The sequence below is a fragment of the Monodon monoceros genome, unplaced genomic scaffold (assembly GCF_005190385.1).
Source record: "Monodon monoceros isolate NGI ecotype Baffin Bay Population unplaced genomic scaffold, NGI_Narwhal_1 Super_Scaffold_11, whole genome shotgun sequence".
In the NCBI taxonomy this organism is placed as follows: Eukaryota; Metazoa; Chordata; class Mammalia; order Artiodactyla; family Monodontidae; genus Monodon; species Monodon monoceros.
Genome location: NW_021703767.1, coordinates 131,867,735 through 131,888,346, shown reverse-complemented (window position 1 = coordinate 131,888,346; position 20,612 = coordinate 131,867,735). Strand labels below are relative to the sequence as shown.

At 38.9% G+C, this 20,612-nt stretch overlaps 1 protein-coding gene across 1 annotated transcript in view; it reads left to right on the top strand.

Moving 5' to 3' along the window:
• The window catches only part of COL6A5 (collagen type VI alpha 5 chain), a 156,388-nt gene that overhangs the window by 102,650 nt on the left and 33,126 nt on the right, over positions 1–20,612 (top strand). Inside the window, exons 30-35 of the mRNA XM_029214229.1 lie at positions 634–669; positions 789–825; positions 10,092–10,103; positions 13,210–13,697; positions 16,624–16,717; positions 17,264–17,917. Coding sequence (XP_029070062.1) covers positions 634–669; positions 789–825; positions 10,092–10,103; positions 13,210–13,697; positions 16,624–16,717; positions 17,264–17,917 — 1,321 coding nt within the window. The remainder of the gene's footprint in view (positions 1–633; positions 670–788; positions 826–10,091; positions 10,104–13,209; positions 13,698–16,623; positions 16,718–17,263; positions 17,918–20,612) is intronic.

Genomic DNA, 20,612 nt, shown 5'->3' with positions numbered 1-20,612 from the left:
TTTAGAAGGCATTTCTCATAATAATACTTAAAAGCTGCCCAAAGGGATTCATATGTGCAAACACATTAAGAACCAACTGCCAAGAAGAAGGCTGATCCTGATAAAAAGGAATTAAAAGGAAAATGAGAAAAGCTCACACTTGTCAAGAAAGGCAGCTGACTGTGTTTAGCGCCTTCCCTGACTCATCTCACCCAATTATCTGTATTCCTTTCCTCCATCACCTTCAGCATTTATGAGCTTAGTGTGTATGCTCTCCTTCTGTGTAATGTCCATTTGGCTATGTAATTGTCTCTTTTTTCACATATGTTGAGGCTGTGTGCTGCTGCCAGTGTTTTAAATATACTTCAGTAAATGTCTCTCCTTCATGCTACTCTTTGGGAAGCCTGCTGTTTATAATTTTAAGTATTATTATGAGAAATGCCTTCTAAATGTTCTATCTGCAGTACAAGTACTTTTAAAAAGTACTTTTGTTTCTTTCCTTCTTGTCCTAGAAAAGTTATTCAGTTCATTCTAGGTAGACATTAGCTTAATTGATCACTGAAACGGAAAGGTTTATACTCTCAGTGTGTGGGGGAAAAGCACTGAAGACTCCAATTCACATACCAATAACTTGCTCTGTTTTTGTTTTCCTAGGGCCCTAAAGGCATGGCAGGGCAGCGGGTATATTCTGTATGTATCGCCTTATTCACACACACAAAAATGCAACCTGTTCACTGGGAAATGAATATGGCCACTTGGAATTCACTGCGTTCATGTTTCTTATTTTCTCTCTCCTTTTTCATGTACAGCAATGTGATCTAATCCAGTTCATGCAGGACCATAGTCGTGAGTATCTGTGTGTTGTAGAGCATCATTGATTAGTGAGGGCACTTAGGATGAAAGCAATGTGGGGATGTGGAATCAGTAGGCTGAACTCACTGGTGGAGAAACCATATGTCCTTGGCAGCAGGCTTGCTGTGAGTGCCTGCTGTGGGAACAGCTCACAACAAAGGAGGAAGGAAAAGGCACATGCCTTAGCTCAGAGGTGTGCTTCCTAGAGGGAGAGAAAACATGCCTGTGGGAAACAATCAGTGACCAACCCAAAAGGTGTGTGACTCAGCTCACACTAGTATAACAATTATGTACAAAGGCCTGGAGGGCATGGTGTTAAAGGGATAGACATGGGGATCTCGGGTTGTTTGGCTACTTAATTAATGAAGGCTGCTTGAATGGAAGTCATTGAATCTGGTTATAGGAAGTGATGGGAAGCAGCAAGAGAATAGTTTCACAGACTCAGAGACATAGACAACAGACTTGTGGTTGCCAAGGGGGTGGGGGGTGGGGGGTGGGGAGGGATTGATTGGGAGTTTGGGATTAGCAGGTGCAAACTATTACATATAGAAAGGGTAAACAACAAGGTCCTACTGTGTAGCACAGGGAAGCATATTCACTATCCTGAGATAAACCATAATGGAAAATAATGTGTATATGTATATATATGAATAACTGAATCACTTATCTGTACAGGAGAATTTAACACAACATTGTAAATCAACTATGCTTCAATAAAATAATTTTTTTAAAAAAATAGTAGTTTCAGCAAAGGAATAAAGCAGGGTCAACAAAGAGAGAGGTTGTCTTTCGTTATGATCAAGGAGAATATGAGGTAGAAAGAAACCCAGTGATCTCATTTCTGGAAATTTATGCTAAGGAAATAAAGGGGAAAAAAATTATAGGTACAGAGGTTGTTGAAATATTATTCATTAGAGAAAAATGACTATATAAGTAGACTGTTTATACTTATAGAATAATTGGGTTATAGTCCATCATGCTCTGATAAAATATTAAGCAGATATGATTTTTATGAAGACTCACACAAATATGAAAAATATTGTCATTAAAAACTAGAAAATTAAATTGACTCTTCATTTTTACATATAGGTAAATATATATACATAGAAACAAATACTAGAAGAGGAATTGGGAAAATGTAACCATGTATTGTGTTAGGGTGGTAGAATTCTAGGTGATTTGTCTTTCTTCATGTTTCCATTTCAATTTTAATCATGCCTATACAATCACAATCAGAAGAATGGAAAATGGGAAAATCAGAAAGACTTATTATAAGAGACTGGATAAAAATGTAGTCATTGCAAGTGTATGGCCAGGAAAGACCAACAACAAAAACAAGTTTAAAACAACTGTAAGGACTCCCTCTTACAAGAGCACCAGAATCACAAGTAACTGCTGAACAATCATTGATAGGAAGACACTGGAACTCACTAAAAAAGATACGTCACATCCAAAGACAAAGGAGAAACTACAATGAGATGGTAGGAGGGGGTGCAATCACAATAAAATCAAATCTCATAACTGGTGAGTGGGTGGCTCACAAAATGGAGAACAATTATACCACAGAAGTCCACCCACTGGATTGAAGGTTCTGAGACCCATGTCAGGCTTCCCAGCCTGGGGGTCCAGCAACAGGAGGAGGAATTCCCAGAGAATTAGACTTTGAAGGCTAGCAGGACTTAATTGCAGAACTTAAACAGGACTGGGGGAAACAGAGATTCCACTCTTGGAGGGCAAACACAAAGTAGTGTGTGTATCAGGACCCAGGGAGAAGGAGCAGTGACCTCATAGGAGACTGAATGAAACCTACCTGCTAGTGTTGGAGGGTCTCCTGCAGAGGTGGAGGGTGGCTGTGGCTCACCGCAGGGAAATGGACACTGGCAGCAGAAGTTCTGGGATGTACTCCTTGGCATGAGTGCTCCTGGAGTCCATGATTAGCACCACTAAAGAGCCTGTAGCCTCAAGTGCTGGGTCACCTCAGGCCAAACAACGAGTAGGGAGGGCACTCACCCCCACCCATCACCAGACAAGTAGATTAAAGTTTTACTGAGCTCTGCCCACCTGAGCAACACCCAGCTCTACCCATCACCAGTCCGTCCCATCAGGAAGCTTGCACAAGCCTCTTAGATAGCCTCATCTACCAGAGGGAATACTATAGAAACAAGAACTACAATCCTGAAGCCTGTGGAAAAAAAACCACATTCACAGAAAGACAGACAAAATGAAAAGGCAGAGGGCTATGTACCAGATGAAGGAACAAGATAAAACCCCAGAAAAACAATTAAATGAAGTGGAGATAGGCAACCTTCCAGAAAAAGAATTCAGAATATTGATAGTGAAGATGATCCAGGACCTTGGAAAAAGAATGGAGGCAAAGATTGAGAAGATGCAAAAATGTTTAACAAAGACCTAGAAGAATTAAAGAACAAACAAACAGAGATGAACAATACAATAACTGAAATGAAAAATACACTAGAAGGAATCAATAGCAGAATAACTGAGGCAGAAGAATGGATAACTGACCTGGAAGAAGACAGAATGGTGGAATTCACTGCCATGGAACAGAATAAAGAAAAAAAGAATGAAAATAAATGAAGACACCCTAAGAGACCTCTGGGACAACATTAAACGGACCAATATTTGCATTATACCAGTCCCAGAAGAAGAGAGAGAGAAAGGATCTCAGAAAATATTTGAAGAGATTATAGTTGAAAACTTCCCTAACATGGGAAAGGAAATAGCTGCCCAAGTCCAGGAAGCACAGAGAGTCCCAGACAGGATAAACCCAAGGAGAAACACACCGAGACACATAGTAATCAAATTTACAAAAATTAAAGACAAAGAAAAATTATTAAAAGCAACAAGGGAAAAACAACAAGTAACATATAAGGGAACCCCCATAAGGTTAACAGCTGATTGCTCAGCAGAAACTCTACAAGCCAGAGAGGAGTGGCATGATATATTTAGAGTGATGAAAGGGAAAAACCTACAACCAAGATTACTCTACCCAGCAAGGAACTCATTCAGATACAATGGAGAAATCAAAAGCTTTACAGACAAGCAAAAGCTAAAAGAATTCAGCACCACCAAACCAGCTCTACAACAAATGCTAAAGGAACTTCTCTAAGTGAGAAACACAAGAGAAGTAAAGGACCTACAAAAGCAAACCCAAAACAATTAAGAAAATGGTAATAGGAACATACATATTAATAATTACCTCAAATGTTAATGGATTAAATGCTCCAACCAAAAGACACAGGCTTAGTGAATGGATACAAAACCAAGATATATATATATATATATATATATATATATATATGCTGTCTACAAGAGACCCACTTCAGTCCAAGGGACACATACAGACTGAAAGTGAGGGGATGGAAAAAGATATTCCATGCAAATGGAAATCAAAAGAAAGCTGGAGTAACAATACTCATATCAGATAAAACAGACTTTAAAGAATGTTACAAGAGACAAGGAAGGACACTACATAATGATCAAGGGTTCAATCCAAGAAGATATAACAATTATAAATATATATGCACCCAACATAGGAGCACCTCAATACATAAGGCAAATGCTAACAGCTATAAAACAGGAAATCGACAGTAACACAATAATAGTGGGGGACTTTAACACCTCACTTATACCAATGGACATATCATACAGAGAGAAAATTAATAAGGAAACACAAGCTTTAAATGACACAATAGACCAGATGTATTTAATTGATATTTATAGGACATTCCATCCAAAAACAGCAGATCACACTTTCTTCTCCAGTGCACATGGAACATTCTCCAGGATAAATCATATCTTGGGTCAAAAATCAGCCTTGGTAAATTTAAGAAAACTGAAATCATATCAAACATCTTTTCCAACCACAACGCTATAAGATTCGAAATGAATTACAGGGAAAAAAAACGTAAAAAATACAAACCCATGGAGGCTAAACAATGAGTTACTAAATAACTAAGAGATCACTGAAGAAATCAAAGAGGAAATCAAAAAACACCTAGAGACAAATTACAACAAAAACACAGTGATCCAAAACCTATGGGATGCAACAAGAGCAGTTCTAAGAGGAAAGTTTATAGCAATACAAGCCTACCTCAAGAAACAAGAAAAATCTCAAGTAAACAATCTAACCTTACACCTAAAGGAACTAGGCAAAGAAGAACAAACAAAACCCAAAGTTAGCAGAAGGAAAGAAATCATGAAGATCAGAGCAGAAATAAATGAAATAGAAACAAAACAATAGCAAAGATCAATAAAACTAAAAGCTGGTTCTTTGAAAAGGTAAACAAAATTGATAAAGCATTAGCCAGACTCATCAAGAAAAAGAGGGAGAGGACTCAAATCAATAAAATTAGAAATGAAAAAGGAGAAGTTACAACAGACACCACAGAAATACACAGCACCCTAAGAGACTACTACAAGCAAGTCTATGCCAATAAAATGGACAACCAGGAAGAAATGGACAAATTCTTAGAAAGGTATAACCTTCTAAGACTGAGCTAGGAAGAAATAGAAAATATGAACAGACCAATCACAAGTAATGAAATTGAAACTGCGATTAAAAATCTTCCAACAAACAAAAGTCCAGTACCAGATGGCTTCCCGGGTGAATTCTATCAAACATTTAGAGAAGAGCTAACACCCAACCGTCTTGAACTCTTCCAAATAATTGCAGAGGAAGAAACACTCCCAAACTCATTCTATGAGGCCACCATCAGCCTGATACCAAAACCAGACAAAGATACTACAGAAAAAGAAAATTACAGACCAATATCACTGATGAATATAGATGCAAAAGTCCTCAACAAAATGCTAGCAAACAGAATCCAACAACACATTAAAAGGATCATACACCATGATCAAGTGGGATTTATCCAGGGATGCAAGGATTCTTCAATATACACAAATCAATCAATGTGATATACCATATTAACAAACTGAAGGATAAGAACCATATGATAACCTCAGTAGATGCAGAAAAAGCTTTTGACAAAATTCAACACCCATTTATGATAAAAACTCTCCAGAAAGTGGGTATAGAGGGAACCTACCTCAACATGATAAAGGCTATATCCAACAAACCCACAGCAAACATCATTCTCGATGGTGAAACACGGAAAGCATTTCCTCTAAGACCAGGAACAAGACAAGGATGTACACTCTCACCACTATTATTCAACATAGTTTTGGAAGCCCTAGCCACCGCTATCAGAGAAGAAAAAGGAATACATATTGGAAAAGAAGAAGTAAAACTGTCACTGTTTACAGATGACATGATGCTATACATAGATAATCTTAAAGATGCCACCAGAAAACTACTAGAGCTAATCAATGAATTTGATAAAGTTGCAGGATACAAAATTAATGCACAGAAATCTCTGGCATTCCTATACACTAACAATGAAAGATCAGAAAAAGAAGTTATGGAAACAATCCCATTCACCATCACAACAAAAAGAATAAAATACCTAGGAATAAACCTCCTGAAGGAGGTAAAAGACCTGTACTCAGAAAACCATAAGACACTGATGAAAGAAATCAAAGATAACACAAACAGATGGAGAGATATACCATGTTCTTGGATTGGAAGAATCAATATTGTGAAAACGACTGTACTACCCAAAGCCATCTACAGATACAATGCAATCCCTCTCAAATTACCAGTGACATTTTTTTACAGAGCTAGAACAAAAAATCTTAAAATTTGTATGGAGACACAAAAGACCCCAAATAGCCAAAGCAATCTTAAGAAAAAACAGAGCTGGAGGAATCAGGCTCCCTGACTTCAGACTATACTACAAAGCTACAGTAATCAGACAGTATGGTACTGGCACAAAGACAGACATATAGATCAATGGAACAGGATAGAAAGCCTAGAGATACATCCACGCACCTATGGTCAATTAACCTGTGACAAAGGAGGCAAGGATAAACAATGGAGAAAAAACAGTCTCTTCAATAAGTGCTGCTGGGAAAACTGAACAGCTACATGTAAAAGAATGAAATTAGAACTCTTCCTAACACCATACACAAAAATAAACTCAAAATGGACTAAAGACCTAAATATAAGGCCATACACTATAAAACTCTTAGAGGAAAACATAGGAAGAACACTCTTTGACATAAATCACAGCAAGATCTTTTCTGACCCACCTCCTAGAGTAATGGAAATGAAAACAAAAATAAACAAATGGGACCTAATGAAATTTAAAAGCTTTTGCACAATAAAGGAAACTATAAATGAGATGAAAAGAAAACCCTCAGAATGGGAGAAAATATTTGCAAATGAATCAACGGACAAAAGGTTAATCTCCAAATTATATAAACAGCTCATGTAGCTCAATATTAACAAAACAAACAACCCAATCCAAAAATGGGCAGAAGACCTAAATGGACATTTCTCCAGAGAAGACATACAGATGGCCAAGAAGCACATGAAAAGATGCTCAACATAACTAATCATTAGAGAAATGCAAATCAAAACCACAATGAGTTATCACCTCACACCAGTCAGAATGGTCGTCATGGCAAACTCTACAAACTATAAATGCTGGAGAGGGTGTGGAAAAAGTGGGACCGTCTTGCACTCTTGGTGGGAATGTAAATTGATACAGCCCCTATGGAGAACAGTATGGAGGTTCCTTAAAATACTAAAAATAGAATTACCATATGACCCAGCAATCCCACAACTGGGCATATACCCTGAGAAAACCATAATTCAAAAAGATGCATGCACCCCAATGTTCATTTCAGCACTATTTACAATAACCAGGTCATGGAAGCAACCTAAATGTCCACTGACAGATGAATGGCTAAAGAAGATGTAGTACATATATACAATGGAATATTACTCAGCCATAAACAGGAATGAAATTGGGTCATTTGTAGAGACATGATTGTACCCAGAGGCTGTCATATGGAGTGAAGTAAGTCAGAAAGAGAAAAACAAATATCGTATATTAATGCATATATGTGGAATCTGGTAAAATGGTACAGAAGAACCAGTTTGCAAGGCAGAAATAGAGACACAGATGTAGAGAACAAACGTATGGACACCAAGGGAGGAAAGCCGGGGGGAGGAAGTGGGGTGGGATGAATTGGGAGATTGGGATTGACATGTATACACTAATATGTATAAAATAGATAACAAACAACCTGCTGTATAAAAAAATAAATAATTAAAATAAAATAAAAAATAAATAAAAACTCTAAGGCCACAGCGGGAGAGGTTTGGTACCACTGAGGATGAGAAGACAGAGGAAGAATTGTGAAGAAAATCTATTGGTAGGAAGAAGTGATGAGTTTAAACATTTTAGAGGCAGAGGAATGCTGTGTAGACCCTAAAGTGAAATGATCTACAGGCAGAATGGAAGCTGGAGTTACTAACGTCCTTAGAGCCGCAGGGATGAATGAGCTTCCAAAGGATGTGAAACTAGAGAGACAGAAATGGAATTCCAAGGATTGAACCTAGGGAGATCCATTAGCAAAAAGAGTGGGCCCAACACCAGAAAAAATGGCACTGCAGAGATGAGGAAGTCCCAAGTGTGGGCAACTTGGAAAGAGGCAAGAAGCAGCCAGTGGAGAAAACTCCAAGGTTGAGTGGGGGAACCCATGTCAAAGATGTCACTTGAGAGCTGAAAGGCTCTTCAGCACAGGGAGGGGGTGAGAACCAGCCTGGGGCACAGGGAGAGGACAAGGGGAGAGCTATTGTAGGGAGAGGAGTGTGTGATCTAAATCAAGGAAGACCCAAGGGGTGGAAGGGGCAGGGAGGTGAATACCTATCTTGGAGGATTTGGGGTGTGAGGGCATTTTCCAACACTGCATGAAAGGAGTTAGCCAAGAAGTTAAGGGGTTGTTGGGGAGTGGGCAGAGTCTATAACCAGACAGGGTGCTGATCAGAGAGCATGGAACTCTAGAATGCAGAACTGAGATAGGGGTTTGGGTGACAGGCCTTTGGAGCTAATTCAGATGCCCTGCAAGGTTGGACTCCTTCTGCACCATGTTTGTTCTTCAGCCCTACAGCAGCTCCAGCCACACTGGCATGAGGGCCCTGGGATGGTGGGTGGGAACTTCCCCCAGAATAAAGTAAGAGATCTAGGAAGCTGGGGAGAAAGGAGAGAGAAAGCGAGGTTGGGAATAAAACAGGAGGGCCCAAGTAATTGGAGTCTTAGAAGGAGAGACATAAGAAAGAGAATTTTCAGGAAAAGCTAAATTTTAAAAAAGAAACACCCTAAAAGAGGTCAAGTGGTTTCCCCAGACTGAAACTCAGACAAATGCACCTAATTCTAGTTTGTTCTTCTGGCCTCACAGCTGGGCTAGAGGTTAACAAATGGGACTTCTCAGGAAGAGAGATCTATTTCAGGCCTTGAGATGCAGAGGAGGCCGTGAGTTCTGTGTGCTCTCTGTTGGCAGTCAGCATCTCAGCAACTGTAGGATGAAGACAAACAAAAATGTTCCTAGGGTTGATGTGAGGGTGTTTGTGGGCTGTGGGCCAGCAGGATGGATGACCAGTTTGTTGCCAGGGCTAGTAAAATCTTTTATTGTCTCGGAGTGATTCATTTGCTTCCTAGGAATTGAGTAAAATGAACATGGAAATTGTCAGGCCTGTGCTTTCTTCAAGATTTGCCAATATTTCCCCCTGTTACATCTCCTGCTTACCAGGTAAATCACTTGGAGAAACCAGATGCTCGGGAGAAAGCAGGGGGTTCCCTCAGTCTGGATACAAGATCACACAAACACAGGAGCTGTATTTTTTTTTAGCAGAGACGAAGTTCATTTGGAAATCTCCACAGCTCTGCAGAAAAATAGAGGTTCCCAAGGTGCTCATCAGGGAAGAAAATAAGACCCCGTATTTTAGTCCTGCCTTGTTGAATGGCTCTCAGAAGGCTGTAAAATAGAGACAAAACAAATTGAATTTTAGCTATCTTACCTTTTAATCAGAGGCTCGTCTGTTCTGTTTCTAAAACAAGTGATCAGTGATTCAAATTTCAACCAGAATTCTGCTAATGTCTGCTGGCCACAGCTCACAAGAAGGAAAGGTCAGGAAGATCCACAAAATAATAAACTTCTGTGTCCACCCTCCTCCATCCTTTAACCTTGGCTTCCTGTTACTAGAAACTAGCCCCATTTGCAATTAGAGTTAAACAGAATATTAAACTTTGTTGAAATTTTATTTTTTGGATTAATTTTAGTCAGCATTCCAAAAGTGTAACAGACTCTTTCTCTCTCTCTCCTCTTTATAGCTTGTTGGAAAGGTGAGTATTCTTACCATATTATGCAGCTTGCTGAAATAATTCTTGCATTCTGACAAGACCATATACACACTACTATATATAAAATAGATAACCAACAAGGATCTACTGTATAGCACAAGGAACTATACTCAATAGTTTATAACAACCTATAAGGGAAAAGAATTGGGAAAAAAAAGATATATATATACGTATGTCTAACTGAATCACTTTGTTGTAACTAACACAACACTGTAAATCAACTATACTTCAATAAATAAAAAAAATAAAAGTAAATGGGCAAAATATTTGAATAAACACTTCACAAAGAAAAAATAAGAAACTCTCATCCCCATGGGAAAAGAGACTTCTTCCTTCTGTGCAGACACTTATTATGACTATAATTTTAAGTGTCATGTTTGGACTTAACTATAAAATGCTGACTGCCAGCTCCCAGATCTTTCACATTGCTGTTCTTTCCAGGTCCTGCCAGTTTCCAACTAATTTTCTTCACGGGGTAGGTCCTGTGTTGCTGGGCAATTCAGTGCAGGGCTGCTCGCTGCCTGACCCATTCTGTTGTTCCATCTGCTGCTGAGTCCGTGGACACTGGCTCCTTGGACGGGCGATGTTTCCTTTCCTCTCTCTGACCTCCATTCACACCTTTCACCTCCATGTGCCCACCACTCATCAGCCTGACCCAGAGGATGGAGGATGGTCTTCTTGGGGCCTAGACTACAGTCGGTGTTCTGTGTTGCCTTAGACCCCTCGGATGATGTCACCTCTGAGCCGGTTAAGTCAACTCCAAGAGCTCCTGGTCTCCTAGAGGCCTGCTGACATAGATCCACCAGATCTTTGAGCTCATCCCAAAGTTTGGCACCATTCACTTTATTCCAAAAAAAAAAAAAAAATCTTAGTAAATCTAAACACTCAGTAAAACATCAGGGGTTTGAATTAAATTTATCAGGTACCCTACTGGGCACTAAGAAAGGGAGAGATTAAAAATAAATGGAAACTGGTGCTGCCTTCTAGGAAAATCTGTGATGATAGGTCAGCTCTGAAGATGCTATCTACCACTTCAATAATCATTTTTAGTATAGGGCTAAAAAATAAGGCATAGTCCATTTTTCTCATTTTCTTGTTCATTATTGGCTTGCATATTTTAAAAATTTCTTCGCAGCAAAATGTCTTGATTCAAAATACATCTCAAAATCAACACTTCCTCTTCTATTTCTGTTACTGGTAACAATGGTGGGGAGATGCTATATTTTGAGTTTTATGCATTTTGATAGTTAGCCAGATTGGGGAGAGTAGATGTAGATGAGGGGGTGCTTAATTTTTAAATAATTTCATTTTCTCTTCCTGTGTTCAGACTTTAACAAGGACTTTGAAAAGTTTGGTTTGATACATAGGGCAGATTACCTATGAAATTCCCAAAGTGCAGTCATCATAAAACTATTAGGATTGAGTTGGAGATTACAGACAGTCCCATCTTTATAATAGCTTGTTGAAAGCCTGCCATGGTCCACTGTGCTGCCCCCTTCCTCCTGCCACCCTCGCTGTCATCCCAAAGCCCCTGAAATCCTCTCTCTCTGGAAACAGCCTCTTTGTCCTCTGAATTCCTGTGAAGAATAATAATCACTCTCTACCTTTCAATATCATGATCTTCCCCAGACAAGTTCCTCGAGGGCAAACTTGGATTTGTTCAGCTTCGTATGTATCTCACAGCACATGTTACCCTGCATTTCACATGGTGGATACTCAATAAATGTTTGCACATAAGTGGATGAAAGTCTTCCAGCTGACTTTATCATTATTAGTAGATCATTTCTGAAGTTTTTTTTTTTTTTTTTTTTTTGCGGTACGTAGGCCTCTCACTGTTGTGGCCTCTCCCGTTGCGGAGCACAGGCTCCAGACACGCAGGCTCAGCGGCCATGGCTCACGGGCCCATCCTCTCCGTGGCGTGTGGGATCTTCCTGGACTGGTGCATGAACATGTGACCCCTGCATCAGCAGGCGGACTCTCAACCACTGCGCCAGCAGGGAAGCCCCATTTCTGAAGATTTTTGAAGAGAATAAACTTTCAGATTTTTTTTGAATTTTATTTTTTTTATACAGCAGGTTCTTATTAGTTATCCATTTTATACATATTAGTATATACATGTCAATCCCAATCCCCCAATTCATCACACCACCACCACCCCCCACCACCACTTTCCCCACTTGGTGTCCATATGTTTGTTCTCTACATCTGTGTCTCTATTTCTGCCCTGCAAACTGGTCATCTGTACCATTTTTCTAGGTTCCACATATATGCGTTAATATACAATATTTGTTTTTCTCTTTCTGATTTACTTCACTCTGTATCACAGTCTCCAGATCCATCCACGTCTCTACAAATGACCCAATTTTGTTCCTTTTTATGGCTGAGTAATATTCCAGTGTATATATGTACCACATCTTCTTTATCCATTCATCTGTTGATGGGCATTTAGGTTGCTTGCATGTCCTGGCTATTGTAAATAGAGCTGCAGTGAACATTGTGTTACATGATTCTTTTTGAATTATGGTTTTCTCTGGGTATATTCCCAGTAGTGGGATTTCTGGGTCATATGATAATTCTATTTTTAGTTTTTTAAGGAACCTCCATACAGTTCTCCATAGTGGCTGTATGAATTTACATTCCCACCAACAGTGCAAGAGGGTTACCTTACCTTCAGATTTTCTGATAAGCCATAGTTTCCTTTAAAAATTTTCCATACAGTAAAATTCACTCTTTTGTTCAGTTTTTACACATGCATAGATTCATGTAATCACCACCACAATCAAGATACAGCAAGTTCCATCAGCTCAAATACTCCTACCAATTTCTTTTTAAATAGTAAACTGATGGTGGGCAGTGAAGTCAGCATTATATAGCAAAATATCACTGCTCTGTATTTAGGTAACACCTTCAAGCTAACAAAGGAGAGTCTTTTCCTCCCTTTACATGTGGGTACCTCTGGTTCTAGGGTTTACGTGACACTTGCATTTTCCCAGACCTCAGTGTCAACCTATCTCACTGGAGTAAAGGGAATGGGAAAGGCTTTTGACCCAGTGAAATAACTTAATACTTTTGCTTCTCATTTTTGTAGAAAAGTGTCCAGTGTATCCAACAGAGCTAGTATTTGCCCTGGACCAGTCCTACGATATCACAGAGCAGAGATTTAATGAAACGAGGGACATCATCATTTCTATTGTCAATGACCTTCACATCAGGGAAAATAATTGCCCTGTGGGAGCAAGAGTTGTCGTGGTTTCCTTCGACTTAGACACCAACTACCTCATCCGTGGGTCTGACTACCATAGTAAGAAGCAACTCCTTCAGCTTCTTTCCCAAATTAAATATCAAAACTCTGGAGAAGTCCGAGACATTGGTAACTCGATGAAGTTTGTGGCTCGGAACATCTTCAAGCGGATGTTAGCAGGAGCCAATGTGCAGAGAGTCGCTGTGTTTTTTAGCAATGGACAATCTGCCAGTAGGTCATCCATCATCACAGCCACCATGGAGTTTAGTGCCTTGGATATCAGCCCTGCAGTCTTTGCTTTCAATGAAAGAGTTTCCCTTGAGGAGGCTTTTGAGGTAAGTACTTCCCTGGTCAACGTATTTATTTTTAAGATATTAGTACTGGTAGGACAGGAATACTGGGGAGTAGGGGGACAGATGTGGCCTCTTGACCCCTTTGCAATTTTCACAGCTGTATTGTTGCCAGGGTCCATGAAATCCAATTTTTAATAAGCACAGCAGCCAATGATAGCAGCCACCTTTGTTCAGGTCCTGCTGGGCACCAGGCACTGTCCCTAGAGCTTTACATACACACTCAGGCATTCGCCAACCCTCTGAAGTAAATGCACGTTATCTCCATTTAAAAATCAGGAAACTGAGGCCCAGAGAGTTTGAGTGACTTCTTCAATTTTGTACAGCTATTAAGTGGCTAAATCAAGATTTGAAATAGGGCTATCAATATAATGCTTTACCAGCCCTCTGCCAACCTGGTGTTTCTCAAATCTGTCATCTGCTAGCTGTATCTCATTGAACAGCTGGTCTTAACCTGTAATGGGTGAAGTTTATGGGGTTTTTGAACACCCTTAATGTGTAAAACTTTGATGGGTATGAACCCTTTTTCCCAAGAGAGGTTCCATCACTTTTGGATTCACAGATTCTCATGGGATCTGTGCTTCCCTCTTTCTCCCCGCAAACTGAAGAACTTCTCCATCTACTGTTCAACTATTTTAAAATCTACTCATTATCCATGAAATACATGCTCCTGGACCTGGGTGGAATCATTATGTCATCCAAGAGGTTATAAAGGTCTTTTTTTTTTTTTTTTTTTTTTTCTGTGGTACGCGGCCTCTCACTGTTGTGGCTTCTCCCGTTGCGGAGCACAGGCTCCGGACATGCAGGCTCAGCGGCCATGGCTCACGGGCCCAGCCTCTCTGCAGCATGTGGGATCTTCCCGGACCAGGGCACGAACCCGTGTCCCCTGCATTGGCAGGCAGACTCTCAACCACTGAGCCACCAGGGAAGCCCTATAAAGGTCTATTTTTACACAAATACACATGTCTACTATAAAAAGAAAAGCCCTCTATAACATGAAGAGAGTCAATAATCGTAAGATATCCATGAATATTTTGGAAATAGGAGTCATAGGGAGAATAGTTCCTGACAGAAAGGATTGTAGGAATTTGAAGTAGTTTCTATAAAAATAATTACTTCCCAACATAGATAATTTATTTATTGGTTTTGTTATGGTATATGTCCCCCCACTAGAATGTAGGATAGAGATTTTATCTGCTTTGTTCATTTCTGTATCTCCAGCACCTAGAATATTACTTATTTAACATTGTAGCCATTCAATAAATATTTGTTGAATGAATGCATGGATGAATGAAGAGCATGTGGTTGACTCCTGTGAATAAACTTCCTTGATTACCAAGGTTGCAGTTAATCTTTACATGGGGGACCAACAAGGTCAAACACAAAATGACACCCAAAGTATCCAGTTTCATAAAAACTAGAGAGTAGGAATGTAGTAGCTACTTTCTAACTATAAGGCTGGAATGATAATAAATATTACCAAATGCTCAGTCAGCACTTTACAGAAAAACAGAGGGGGTGGTTTTTCTACCTTTTAATTTCACAAGGGAGAAAGAACAAAAGCATGAGCATCTCTGTTGATTGAGAGATCCCCTCATCACCTGGGAATTGTAGATTTCTATTATTATAATTAAATTGTCTGTATTGCATGGTGCCTCATACAGAGTAAATGCCCAATATATAGTTATTGAGTCTGAATGAATGAATGCTATATATTGCCCATTTCAGTGAGTATCAAAGCAAAATATAATCAAGAAACAGACAAAATCAGGCAGTGTACTACCAAGAATTTTGAATAGACTTAGTGTCCTCTGTCTATATCCTTTTGGAATGGAACTTTTAAAAATTGAAGTATAGTTGATTTACATGCTGTGTTAATTTCTGCTGTACAGAACGTGATTCAGTTATATATATATGTATACACACACATACACACACACATATATATAGGCATACATATACATTCTCTTTTATATACTTTTCCATTATGGTTTACCACAGGATATTGAATATGGTTCCCTTTGCTATACAGTAGGACCTTGTTGTTTATCCATTCTATATATAATAGTTTGCACCTTCTAATCCCAAATTCCCAATCCATCCCTCCCCTCCCACCCCCTTGGCAATCACAAGTCTGTTCTCTATGTCTGGGAGTCTATTTCTGTTTTGTAGATATGTTCATTTGTGTCTTATTTTAGATTCCACATGTAAGTGATGTTGTATGGTATTTGTGTTTCTCTTTCTGACTTACTTCACTTAGTATGATAATCTCTAGGCCCATCCATGTTGCTGCAAATGGCATTATTTCACTTATTTTATGGCTGAGTAATATGGAATAAACTTTTGATTGGAATTTGTGATTGGAGAAATCCACTTGACATCTGAAAGATATGCCTTCTTCTAGATAGTGTGATTGGTTGGAAATAGTTGGAATCACTACTTAAAGAGGCTAAAGGAAACTTGTGAATGTAAAATTTCTGCAAGACCCAACCCCAGAAACTGATGTATAGTACATAAACAGCTGGTGCATAATCAGAAGTGTGTGAAAATTCAGTGCAGAATTGCAGGTTTGGAGATAAGAATGAGATATTAATATCTACCCCAGTGGGTGAATCTTGTGGTTAACTTGTGGCAGTTTCCTCATCATAAAATTGGGTTGCTCATACCTGTTCTATATGCTTCCTTGGGTTATGTTCAGGATCAAGGGGGGATAGTGTGTGTGTGTGTGTGTGTGTGTGTGTGTGTGTGTGTGTGTATGCATAAAGATGCACTGAATAGAGCAATGGGCTACAATGCAAGGTGATGGTGATTAGTTAGGTGTTTTTCAAACTCTTAAAGTGTGTGCGCAGTGTATTGCTGAAGATGACTAAAGAAAATGAGCAAGTAAGCATATACTTCTTTTTCAATGCAGTTTGACAACACGGGAACATTTCAGGTGCTTCCTGTTCCTCCAAATGGGGAATATGAACCATTAGAAAGACTTCGGCACTGTACTCTTTGCTATGGTAAGACTAATGAGAAGAATTTATTGTGCTGAAACACTTAAATGCCTTCTGGGTGAGTTATTAAATCTACCTTTATCAAAGAATTATATTTTTGATGGTAGATTCTAAGTTTTCCAATCTTTCAACACCATATGTCAGAGTTTCAATCTCTGTAATGTTTGAAGTTTCCATAGAATGTGAAAATTGGTTTAGAAGATTATCCCAATTGATTCGGCTTTTCCTGGGGACAATTTGATAGTTTGTATCAAAAGCTTCTAAAATATTTAAAATATTTTCTAAAAGAGTTTGGACATGTCTTATAGACTTTAAGTATACATCTTACTTACATCTGCTTTCAACAAAGACATTCCCAAATTGTCTGCTAGTGGCCACAGAAATTATGGGGACGTTGAAAATTCCTTATTAATTTAAATGAGGTGAGATTGAAGAGGTATTGATCAGATGATTAATTTTTGGTAATCAGTCCCTTATTCGCTTGAAGATCTCAAACAACAGTGTCTTCTTGTGCCAACATTGAACCAATGATAAGTCTCTATGTGTTTTCAGATAAATGTTTTCCAAATACTTGCAAGAAAGAGATTTTCTTACCTGAAAATTCATACATGGATGTCGCCTTCCTCTTAGACAATTCTAGGAATATAACAAGTGATGAGTTTAAGGATGTCAAAGCCTTGGTGAGCTCAATGCTTGACAACTTTGATATTGCCTCAGACCCTGTAACCTCAGACTCTGGTGATAGGATTGCCTTGTTGAGCTACTCTCCTTGGGATAGGAGGAAGAAGGATGCGGTAAAAACAGAGTTTGAGTTTACAACTTATGACAATCAAGCTCTAATGAAGAGGCACATTCAGACTTACCTCCAACAGCTAAATGGAGCATCCACCATTGGCCGTGCCCTACTGTGGACTGTGGAGTATCTCTTCCCAGGAACACCCAAACTGAGAAAACATAGAGTCATCTTTGTAGTCTCTGCTGGAGGAAATCATGAGGGAAAGGAATACTTAAAGAAGATGGCTCTGAAGGCCAAGTGTCAAGGCTATGTCATATTTGTGATTTCTCTGGGCTTTACACATAAGGAGGACATGGAAGAGCTAGCCAGCCACCCACTTGATCACCATCTGATACAGCTTGGGAGAATTCATAAACCAGACCTGGATTACGTTGTAAAGTTTTTAAAGCCATTTGTGTACTCAGTTAGACGTAAGTCACTATTTTGTTTTCTCTTTGTTTTAATAAATTAGTGTTTGTTAGTAGTATTGATAAACTAACATACCTCTGTATCTATAGCTAACCAAAATATGTGAATTAGATGGTGAAAAGGGGACAGGAATAGGACACATCTTGGTTATACCCTGTTTATGCTTTGGTCATAATGCGGTGAGACCTTTTTCATGATATAATGTCTCTTAGCCAAAATCTCAGCACTAGAAGGAACAGAGTGACTGGAGATCTCCTGAACTTCACTTGCTCAATGTAAAGAAGTTCTAGCAGCTCTTAGGTGGTCTCCAGGTTGAGCATTTAAATAAAAGTTTTCCCTGCTACACCTGGTTTATTTCCAACCTTGGAGTACCCTGGAGATCTGTGTGAGAGTGCTGCTCCCAAAGGGTCTGAGCATACAGACCACACAGGAATCTTGTTAAAATGGAGGTTCTGATTCAGTATGTGTAGGATGGAGCCTAATATTCTGCATTTCTAACAGGTTCTTCAGTGATGTCAATGCTGTTGGTCACAGATCACACTTTGAGTAGAAAGGTTCTAGGCCAATGCACTACAAATTGTTACCCATTGGACCATGTTAGTCCATAAACTGATGAGTAAAGAAAGAAACTGAGAATAAGCATCTAGAAACTTTTAAAGCAATGTGACATTGCCACATTATACAAGTGTATAAACAGTGGACATTGTCTCATTGAACAAGGTATAAACCAAAAGTATCAGTCTGCAAAAGGCTAGAAATAAAAATACCTTGTCCTTCACCACAAGTGGTGTGAGAAATGCTCTTTCTATAGAGGTGGTTCTCAACTGGAGATGATTTTGCCCCCCAGATGACATTTGGAAATGTCTGGAGACAATTTTGGTTGTCAGAACTAAGAGAGAGGATACTACTGGTATTTAGTGGGTAGAGACCAAGGATGCTGCTAAATATCCTACAATGCACAGGGTGCCCCCCACAGCAAAGAACAATCCAGCCCAAAATGTCAATAGCATTGAGGTTGAAAAATCCTGCTCTAGAGGATCCCATGGAATCAGAGCTGAACCTTTTCTTTCTGGGAATCTGACAAGTGTAGAGTTAGGTTCTGTTGGAACCAATCCCACCACCATAGGTGTCTTCCACCCTAGGAAGATTCCACCAAGGAATCTTCAATACCACCATAGTGACAACGTCTGGGAAGTTCACTCTTCCAAGTTCACTTGGAAGTTCACTCTTCATTGCAGAAGGAGCTTCCCCTTTCTCCTGTGACTCATATTCAACTGAAGAATCCAGTAATTACCCCTTTGGGAATATCATGTTATTTCTTTAACTCTAAATGCCTTCCATTGTATAATGCACCATTGTATTATGAAAAATGAAAGAAAAAGTGCTTCCAGTTAAATGTTGATACTGACATCCCTGTTAGAGTTTTTTTTTATTTTATAGTCTTCAAAAGAGTTCTTTTAGACAGACTATGATATGTCACTCTTGTGCGTACATAAAAAGGGAATATATGTAAAATAGACTTGGTTAAGGCATTCCTAAAACTTCTTCTAGTCAAAATGTGACTTTTGTGAGCTCTTTCTTGACTCAGAGTCATTGATACCCATCTTTTCCCATGCAATATTTTTCTTTATACCATCAAGATCGATGATGGATTTTTTAAGAAAATCTTTTCTTAATTTAATTTTTGTTGGTGTATAGTTGATTTAAAATGCCGTGCCAGCTCCTGCTGCACAGCAAAGTGAATCAGCCATACATATAATAAATCCACTCTTTTTAAGATTCTTTTCCCATATAGGTCATCACAGAGTATTGAGAAGAGTTCCCTGTGCTATACAGTAGGTCCTTATTAGTTATCCATTTTATGTATAGTAGTGTGTATATGTCAATGCACCCCAATGGAGCAGTACTTTAAAAAGACTCTATGAAATAACACAAAACTGGTCTTGCTAGGCTCTTAAATTAGGCTTTGCAATTATTAGAGCTAGCTTACTTTTGATTTCCATCTGAGCAATGTTGTTAAGCACATCCAATTCACTGTCTTCCCATAACCACTTAGTTTGTAGAGGTTAAAAGTCTCCTTTACTAATACTTCCGGAAATTTCTTCTAAACTGCTGACCCCAATTCTACAAGTTTTGGTGCTGGCACGTTTGTTGTTCCCACATGTACAGGCAATAACAATGGCATCACGATTCCTTCCTCACCAATAGCAACTGTCAACTGCAATTGATTAGAAGACATAGTCTCATTTCAGAGAAATAGAAAAAAATGCTCATCTTAGAACAAGAGAAATATGATTATTATAAAACCATAAACATTCTGTGAGATATTTTCACAGAGTCTTCGATCATTCAATGGTCAAAGATTTCCTTTCACTAAAACCTATTTATTTTCCTGAATGAGGGGAAAATTATATATTTCTCAGTATTCCACAGTTTATAGAACAATAGAAAGAGGTAAAGGAACATATTATTTAGGTCAGTTAGCTAAAATCTTTCCTGTGATTATTTTCCTCCTAGGAAATCAGTGTTAATTGGTGCAGAAGCACAGAAATAGCATGATGTAATAAAATATTACTTTTTCTATTAGCATAAGTCTGAGTGAAAAAGTATTATAGGATCAGAATAAAATTATGTTAGCCTGGACATATGGAAATCGTGTCTCTGCATCACAATTAACCCTTAAATGAACAATTTGAG